At 40.0% G+C, this 10,000-nt stretch overlaps 1 protein-coding gene across 4 annotated transcripts in view; it reads left to right on the forward strand.

The window, feature by feature from the left end:
- Positions 1 to 10,000, forward strand: part of LOC310726750 (laminin subunit alpha-3) — a 132,362-nt gene that overhangs the window by 59,944 nt on the left and 62,418 nt on the right. For 2 of the 4 annotated variants that reach the window (XM_083542555.1, XM_083542557.1), the window contains exons 20-24: positions 1,354 to 1,406; positions 1,831 to 1,936; positions 3,748 to 3,847; positions 4,117 to 4,273; positions 6,595 to 6,736. In XM_083542555.1, the coding sequence (XP_083398681.1) occupies positions 1,354 to 1,406; positions 1,831 to 1,936; positions 3,748 to 3,847; positions 4,117 to 4,273; positions 6,595 to 6,736 (558 nt within the window). The remainder of the gene's footprint in view (positions 1 to 1,353; positions 1,407 to 1,830; positions 1,937 to 3,747; positions 3,848 to 4,116; positions 4,274 to 6,594; positions 6,737 to 10,000) is intronic. The other 2 variants (XM_083542556.1, XM_083542558.1) reach the window with 1 other exon arrangement.

Consider the following 10,000-nt stretch of genomic DNA (forward strand, 5'->3'; position numbering starts at 1 on the left):
ATATTTTTACAGTATTTTAAATCAGCTTTAAATGGCTGAATATCAGCCTAAACTGTAGATGGCCATAAACCACCATCTTGTTTTCTCCTTGCGTATTCTTTCTTTGTGCAACATGGAGCATTTATTCCTTTTTGTTTTGAATAGACAGCCAGTGCAGGTAATCAGGGTCCATTCATCCAACCCCACCTTTCCCTTTCTGCCGTATTCCTCCTTTCTTTCCGTGATCATCTGCTGCTTTCTGCGCCTCAGTATTGATTCCCATTATTTATTTATTTATTTATTCTTTTTTTTTTCTTTGACCAGCACTATAGAATTGACTGATTGTCCAATAATAATTTGTATTACATTTGCTTAAACGTTATATTTTCCTAATATATAATATATATTTTATAAGGATAAAACATAGGATAATTAAGCCAAAAATGTAGCATATGTTAGCACCTAAAAAACAAGAAATCACCACACATCACACCTACTCATGTCCTTTAAAGCAAAATAAAAATACAGTTAATAACGATCACATCGTTACTGGTTATAGAAACTCAGTACTCATCACAACTAGCTTAGCTTGTGTTTCCTCACAAGCAATAGGATATTAGAATCTGATATTAGTAGACCTGCCCATGTTCACTAATACTTTGGCTAACTATTATATTGTTTATTTAATATATAATAATAATATAGTGATTAAAGTATATGGCCAGAAGTTGCTCATCGAAGCTATTTAGCCTTAGAGTTAATTACAGTGTTGTGGAATAGGCAAAAAAAAGTGGCTAAGTTTGCTAGCAAGCTAGTTTTTATTGTTATTTTGAACTTTTAGCCAACAAATTGCAAAGTATGTCTCATCGCTGTTTTAACATTGGCAAGAAGAAACTTCCTGAGACTCAAAAGGGAACCCGTCTCCACATGGGTGACACCGAACATCTGTTCATCATATCAGTGTATCTAATGTTTAGGATATAAATATTAGCATTGAATTTATCAGGAGCTAGCTATTTAAAAAAAAAGGCAATCTGTTTACAGGTTTTGGCAAAATAGAAGCTTAATTGTGTTGTAAATAATTGCTGATTGCTTTTGTGATTTGCAGAAATACGAGAAAAAAACCTGAGCGATTTCCGGATCAACAGCTTGTAATCCAGAAAGGGCCTGATTACCTGAAAAAACGATGAAACACTTGTATTGTTAAAAGTGATCTCAAATATTTATATCAATATACTTTCCTTGCAATTAATTTGGGAATATTTAGGGGTCTGATGTATATATGTATGATGTATGTAACTCTAATGCATCCTGTACAACATCCTGCTCTTTAAACGGCTCGGTGCAAATGTTTTTTTTTTTTTCTTTTTTTAGAGTGCATATGTGATGATAAAGGAACTCTGAGTGGTGTGGGTGAATGCCATGAGGTGAGTGAAATTTATAGTTTTAATAGTTAAAAGAGTTGCCAGATCTACATAAATATAATAATTGGCAAAAAAAATAAATGCTGTATCAATATTAGATGGTGATCTAATCAATTATTTTATTAAGGTTCTAAAAGCACTTATTATTCCAGATGTATAAAATAAATACCTGACTGAAAAAGAAACAAAAAAAAAACCCCCAAGAGACTAAAAAGAGTTTAAATTAGTTAATTAAATTTGAAATGCATTTTGAATGAAATTCTTGTCTAACCTGCATATAATTCAGTTCAATTCAGTTTATTGAACGTATAACACCGTTAATAATGTATAAATATACACAAAGTAAGGATTAAAAATATATATAAGGATTGATTTAGAGATAGAGAAAGTGTGTGTGTGTGTGTGTGTGTGTGTGTGTGTGTTTCAGGAAAGCGGCGAGTGTTCCTGCAAGCCCAACGTTTGCAGCCCCGCCTGTGATACGTGCGACGACGGCTACTTCCTGCTGCAGAAGAAGAACTATTTTGGCTGCCAGGGTGAGTGAATGGAGTGGAAGGCAGTAATCAGTAATGATTCATAAAGCCAGGAAAACATACACACCCTTCATTTTTTTCTCACTTCGTGAGAGAGAGAGAGAGAGAGAGAGAGAGAGAGAGAGAGAGAGAAAGATTGTGCGCGTGTGTGTGTGTGTGTGTGTGTGTGTGTGTGTGTGTGTGTGTGTGTGTGTGTGTGTGCGTGCATGTTTATGCTCCTGACACAAAGGTACACTTGGCTGTACTTCATGTTATATATTAAAGAATGTGTTATTGCAAATGATTGACCTGAAGTGAACTTTACTGTCCTCTGTAATACGAATTTGACTTTGCCGTTACCTGCTGGTCAATATTTTACATCCAAAGAGATCTATTTCTAGAGTTTTGTGTTTGTGAAAGAAAAAACTGTACTCTGTTGTGTCAAACGAGTGACTACAATCACCAGCCTGAGGGCAAACTATAATATTCAGTTCAGGGTTGCCAGGTTTGTTCCACAGAGACCTGTATGAAACCATGACTAAGCTTAGTGCAGTGTCTACAGTGTGACTGCAGGTGTTGGGTTTTATTAAAGTGATGCAGTTTTACTATACAATTTACTTAGCAAGGTTTCTAAAATCCACTTATTATATAAGGCTGACTGCATACATACAGACAGACAATTCAATTTTAAGAAACAAAAAGGTAATTTTGAATTTGATGGCTGCAACACGACTCAAAAAATGTGGGAAAAACTTCTGGAAAAAGTGAGTGTTCTTACAATTAAACACATTTTGTAATTAATTAGGTTAATTGCCAAAAGGTCAGTAAGAATTATTGAGTATAAATAGTGTATCTTAGAGAGGCAGAGTCTCTCAGAAGTAAAGATGGGCAGAACTTGACCAATCTGTGAAAGACTGTGTCTACAAACTGTGGAACAATTTCAGAATAATGTTCCTTAACAAACCAATTTTATTTATTTTTGGAAACCATGGACACCTTGTCCTTCAGACTGAAGAGGAGAGGGACCATCTAGCTTGTTATCAGCACTTAGTTAAAAAAAAAAGCCACATTTCTAATGGTATGGGGTGCAGTAGTACCTGTGGAATAGGCAGTTTGCACTTTTGGAAAGACTCCATCCAATGTCTTTTTCAGGGAAGACCTTAAATATTTGAGCAAGACAATACTAATTGCTTACTGCATCTATTGAAATATCATAATTTCATAGTAGACGAGTCCGGGTGCTGAAATGTCTGCTTGCAGTCTAGACCTTTCACTATTTAAAAACAATTGGTGCATCATGAAACAAAAAATACAACAAAGGACACCCAGAACTGTTGAGGGGCAAAAATTCTATATAAGACACATTTGGGACAACATTCCTCTCCCAAAACTTTAGCAACTGGTCTCCTCAGTTCCCAGATGTATACGGACAGAAGCCGTGATGCTGCACAGTGGTAAACATGGCCCTGTCCCAACTTTGAGACCTTTTACAGCCATCTAATTCTAATATACCTTATTTTTTCCTTAAAATTGTATATATTCCCAGTCTAAAGATTTGATATGTTTTTTTTTGTGGTTTTATTGTGAATAGAATATGAATTTATGAGATTTTCAAATCATTGCATTCTGTTTAAATTTACATTTTGCTAATTTTTCGGAATTGGGGTTGTACTTTTTAATGTCTTTTTTAATGGATTAACAATTTCTTAAAAATCTTTTCTCCTGAACACGGCGTTATCTGTGTGTTTGTTCAGGGTGCGTCTATGTTCAGAGGCATTCGTGAGTGTGTGTGTGCTGTTTGAGCAACATCCTGTCTAATCTTCTCTCTCTAACAGGCTGCCAGTGTGATGTGGGTGGGGCTACAGGGCGTGGCTGTGACCAGCTGAGTGGTCAGTGCCAGTGCAGGAAACACATGCGGGGTCGAACGTGTTCTGAGTAAGCACTGAGCTTTTCCTTTGCCTTAGCATTTTTTCCCACAAACGCAATCAGATACATAGTACAGGCAACAGAATAATCAGCACACACACACTTGTACACACTCATACATTCAGCACACCAAGTATTCATCTCCGAAGTGAGATGTTTTTGATTTATGAATTTTTTTGCACTCGGCTGCTATTTCTGTCACTGTTGTGCTGTTTAAGCATGACTCAGTTTCTTTCTGATGAAACACACTCACTACCCTGTGTTTGTGTGTGTCCCAGGCCAGAGCCCAATTTCTACATCCCTGACCTCCATCATCTAAAGTTCGAGGCGGAGAACGGCATCACACCCAACGCCCGCCCCGTACGCTTCGGCTACGACCCGAACGAGTTCCCGCAATTCAGCTGGAGAGGTTACGCTATGCTCTCACGTGCACAGGTAGCTGTTACACTTGATGCCATTCCATTTGAGTCATTCAGGTATACACTATATTGGCAAATGTGTTGGGACGTGCATAGATAGAAGAAAATCATGATTAGCTCACGTAGCGCTCACATTTCAGTTTTAGTAAATCTTCTCAAGGGACAATATTATAGAAATGAAACAGATATATTTAAGAGTCTTCTAAAAATAACTCAATATACAGCCGTACAACCCTAAGTGAGCATGTGACTGTGTCCAAAGTGTCAATATTCAGTGTGAGCACCATTGTTATTTAGCACTGCCTTAATCCTCCTGGGCATGAAATTCCTCAGAGCTGCACAGGTTGTTACTGGGACCCTCTTCCACTCCTCCATAATTAACATCACGGAGCTGCTGGATGTTGGACATGTGGTGCTTCTCCACCATACTTGGCCACTCCATCACCTTCACCTTTCTCAGCATTGCAGTTGTCATCTTGGTGGTTTGTTTGGGGTCATTATTATGTTGGAAAACTGCTATTTATCTCAGTTTCTAAAAGGAATCAGCATCACGTTCTGCTTCAGAATGTCACAGTACATGTTGGGATCCATGTTTCCCTCAATGAACTGCAGCTCTCCAGTACTAATTAATGCAGCCCCAGGCCATGATACTACCACCACCATGCTTGACTGTAGGCATGACACAATTTTCTTGGTTCTCTACACCAGGGTGTCACCACACATGCTGGACACCATCTGAGCCAAACAAGTTTATCTTAGTCTCATCAGACCACAGGACATGATTCCAGTAATTCATGCTCTTGGACTTCAGTCATCAGCAAATTGTTTGCAGACTTTCTTGTGAGCCAGCTTTAGAAGAGGCTCCTTCTCGGAGGATGACCATTTAAACCTCTAAAGCGATGCTGCAGCACTCATGCATCTGTTTTTGAAGCAGCTTCTGCACCTGATGGACCCTTGTGAGGTCTGTTCTGAGTGGAAGCCGTCTTGGAAAACCTCTGTAAGACCCTGAACGCTGTACTGTAACTCAGTTTCAGGGTGTTACTGATCATCTTATAGCCTCAGCATCTTTGTGGAGAGCAACAATGGTAATACTCAAATCCTCAGAGAGTTTTTACCATGAGGTACCATGTTGAACATCCAGTGGTCAGTATGAGAGAATTGGACTCAAAGCATTAACATTTAACTGCTTTATTACAAGATACACAAATTTGTATGGTCCTGTCAAGCAGACAAAAACATAAACATGATGAATAGGACGTGTGGTTTTGCACGGTTACACGACGTACAGCTGTTATCACTGAGAGTGTACTCACTTTTGTTGCCAGTTATTTAGACAATAATGGCTGTATGTTGAGTTACTTTTGGAGGACAGTAAATCTGTACTGCTATAAAATCTGAACATTAACTACTCAAATATATCCAAGTTTAATTTCTACAGTATTGTCCCTTGATAAGATACTAAAATTGTTGCTAAAATGTGAGGGGTGCACTGACTATTGTAAGATACTGTATATTATATAATCAAATTCAACCCTGTTTTTTTTCCCACCTTTCTCTCCTCTATTTTCACTTTCTTTTCTAGAATTCTTTCTTTTCTCTCACATTTCTCTCATTTTCATCCATCCTCCCATGCTTTATGCTCATCTCACTGTTCCAGTTTTTTTTTTTGTTTATTTAATTGTTAATTCTTGTTTTTATTTATTCTTTTAGTTCTCTATCCCTTTATCTTTACATCTTTTTTAGTCCTTACTTTCCATCTTTCTTTTTCTTTCTTTCTTTCTTTCTTTCTTTCTTTCTTTCTTTCTTTCTTTCTTTCTTTCTTTCTTTCTTTCTTTCTTTCTTTCTTTCTTTCTTTCTTTCTTTCTTTCTTTCTCTCTCATGCTCTCTTCCCATCCTTCTACCATTTCTCCTTTGTTTTGTTTTTTTGTAATTTTTTTTTCAACTGTATTCCTCCCCCCTTTTTCCTTTCATCCTTTCAATCCTTAAATCTTTTTTTTTTTTTTACAATTCCTGCCTTTCCTTCTGCCTCTATCTTTTGTTCTCTATCTGTCTCTTACAGTACAAATTCCTTCCTCTCTTTTTTTCCTCTCATCCATTATCCCTTCTTTTCCAACATGAATTTGTTTGTTTTTCTATTTATTCATGAAGAGTATTTTTCATGTATATGTCAATCGTTTTATTGTATTTATTCTTTAAGAAACGAATCCCTTACTTTGTGTTGCGCTCCAATTTCTTTGAATCTTCAGCCGAGCAGTTCTTTGGGACCTTGCAGCTTTCTTACCTTCTGTAATACTTTAATGATGATGCTTCTGAGCTCTAACCCTGTTTTTTTCTCAGCCAGAGGTGATGGTGTATGTCATAGTCACCTCCCCTGGTCCCTTTACCGTAATAATGCACTACATGACCGCTGGCCTGCACACGTCTGTGCATGGGAGAGTCGTACTGGTGGCGGGATCGAGCTTTTCCTCTCACTGCAGCTGTAAGTGATGAGCAGACTGACCATCATCCTCATCATCACAATCATTACTGTCCTGTACCAAATTCTTACTTTCTTCCCCATTTTTTTCCTCGATAAGCTTTTAATGTTAGCTACTGAATCTGCATTATCACTTGCACTACAGCAGCTTTTCACATAAAAATTGGAAAACATTTGTTGTTTGAAAACATTTTTCACATAAATCTGCGACTTATTATGTTTCTAGATTCCGCAAATTTGGACTTCTTCCGTTGATGTTTTATGTTTAAATTAGTTTAAATAGCTTAGAGTAAATCAATCGATCGATATTAGGGGTGTTAGTACATTTGGTAGTAAAAGCATTTTAAAAAGTTAATCCTAACGTTCTTGAACATTCGTCCTGCTGTGGATTCCCACGAATTTTAAGATTATCCGCAACTCTACGCTCCTTGATCCAGTATCGGACACAACACCCTACAGTGGACCCTCCATAATTTGTGGTTCGGAACTCTCGTTGGGAAATTCGTGGGTTCTCATTTGGAACCTAACTAACAACAAGTTGTGGATAATCTTAAAATTCGTGGGAATCCACAGGTTCAGGATGCTCACTCTCAAGCAGGTCGTGTCTCAGATCAGGTCTGATGACTGGTTTGTCCTAAAAGATCTAAACTTCCCCATATCAATCCTTCCTGCTCAGAGGAGGTTCCTTAGGTTTGATTACCAATATTGCGGCCTCCCATTCGGCCTTGCGCTCTCACCCCGCACCTTCACAAAATTTATTGATTTTACCCGCTCGGATAATCCGCATTCTGAACTGTGATTGGTTGATATTAGCGTGTATGAAGGAGCTGGGGTTAAGACTAAACATCAAGAAGAGTCTGCTTTCTCCAGTAAAGAGGTCCAGCTCCTTAGGCGTGGTGTGGGACTTGACTGTTATGTGGGCACAGTTGTCTCCCGCTTGGATTAAAGCTATCCTCACGTCAGTCAAGAGACTCACTGAGTCACTCACTGTGAAGCAGTTCCAGAGGCTGCTGGGACTCATTACAGCAGCGTCCAGTATGATTTCTCTTGGCCTTCTGCACATGAGACAGAGGGTTCTCCCAAAAGCGAACCCTTCAAAACTTAGATATGTGGAAAGAACCTGCATTCCTGTCTCAAGGCCCCGTCCTGGGAGCTCCTTGTAATCGCGTAATGCTAACGACGGATGCATCCCTAACGGGGTGGGGAGCAGTCATGAGTGGCCACTCCGTCTTAAGTCAATGGAACAGGCTCTATCTCATGTGGCACATAAACTGCCCGGAGATGCCAGCCTTGTTTCTGGCTCTAAAGCATTTCTCCCAGACCTGAGGGCTTACCATAAACTGGTCCATACGGACAAAACATCAGTGGTCTCTTACATCAACCAACAGAGGAGTCTACAATCTCGCCCCTATACAGGCTGGCACGGCAGATCCTCCTGTGGTCCCAGGGGAAACTGCTCTCATTGAGGGCTGTCTACATGCCGAGGACTGTAGGACTTGGCCATTGTGCTGGCAGTTCTGTCTGACCCCCTTTTGAGCCATTGGCTGAGGTGACCTTTAGGTATCGGTCTATCAACACTTCTTTCCTTCTGGCTATATCCTTTCTGAGGAGGGTTGGGGACCTACAGACTCTTTCCATGGCCCCATCTCTCCTGGAGTTTACCCTTTGCATGGCCAGTGCTTTCCTTTATCCCAAACCATGGCATGTACCTAAGGTGCCTACGGCTCCCCTACTACGTGTTGTGCTGTAGGCATTATACCGCTGTAGGCAAAGAAAACCGACTGTGTCCAGCGCGAGCACTGGACATGTACGTCCACAGGATTAGTCCGTGGAGAAAGTCAGAGCAGCTGTTTGTCTGCTTTGGCCTCCATAAAAAAGGGTTTCCTGCCAACAAGCAGACTCTCAGTGGGTGGACTGTGGATGCTATTTAATCTTTATATGGATCCTTTGGTCTCCCCACTCCTTTTGGGGTCAAGTCTCACTCCAATCGGTGTGTGGCGGCCTCTACGGCCTGGTCCACTGGAGTCCGACTCCAGGACATTTGCAACGCAGCACTGTTATATTCTGTCAGTGGAGTCACGGGACACGATGCAAGGCCAGATTATTCTGTCAGAGTCACGTGGGTGTGACTTGTTGAGTGGAGGAGGTCCAAAAGGCAGGATGCCACCGGGATATTGAGAGAAACAGGCTTCAATATAAAAGGTAGCAAGCAGAGCAATGGAGCAAAGGCAAAAACTAAATCCAAAAAAATCCAGGATCTAAACACAGGCAAACAGGGCAATGCAGGCAGAGACAAAACAAAAACCAAAAACAGTCCAAGATTTAGAGAGGTGGCAAACAGAGGAACATAAGCAGAGCAAAAACTAAATCTGAAAAACAGTCCAGAGTCCAAACCAGAGCAAAACAGGATCAGGAACAGAATCAGGATCAGAATCAAGATCAGGAACAGGATCAGGAACAGGAATCAGAGCAGGCAGGGTGGCAAGAATAATCTCGGGGGCTAGGTAGCCGGTAAAATAATCTGGCTGCAAGCTAAAGTCTACATGTCCTTATATACTGGGAGGTGCGAAAAAAAAAACGGCAAGATGGCCGCCGACCTGGAAACGCACGTCGCAAAACCGTAAGTGCGTGCGACAAAACCAGAAATGCGCCCTAAAGATCCTGACAAATTCTTACTTCGCATATCCAAATGATGTTAGGAAGCTGGGTTCTAAACACAGAATCAGCCTTGATACATCACCTCAGGAGCACAGATGTTTAAGGGCTTTACTCAAGGGCCCCAAAAGTAGTAGCTTGGCAATACCAGGGTTTGAACCTCCCAACTTGAGCACAGTCATTATCTAGGAGAATGAGAGCACTGGAAGGTGAGTGTTGGAGGTGGAGTTTGTGGTGGCAATGCTTTCTGAGAATCCACGTTGATCCAATCGAATGCTGTGAACTGTTACGTAGAAGCAAAAGGGTTTATTTGCTACATGTATTACAGCACCGTTTTTTTTTTTTGCTTTTTTAAGCTTAGAAAGTTGATACAACCTTACTGGGACAGAAAGCATTAGGGGCCATGCTTAAGGTCCCAACAGCAGCAGTTTGGTGGTGCTGGGCATTGCACCCCCTACCTGCTGATCAGAAACTTACACTTATAAACTTAGACTTATAAAGAACAGTCTTATTCATTCTTTCTTATCACATTATCTTTGTAAAGCTGCTATAAAACAATGTACATATTAAAAGCGCTAAACAAATAAAAACGATTTAAATTGAATTATCCCA

This window comes from Silurus aristotelis, assembly GCF_946808225.1.
Source record: "Silurus aristotelis genome assembly, chromosome: 5".
In the NCBI taxonomy this organism is placed as follows: domain Eukaryota; kingdom Metazoa; phylum Chordata; class Actinopteri; order Siluriformes; family Siluridae; genus Silurus; species Silurus aristotelis.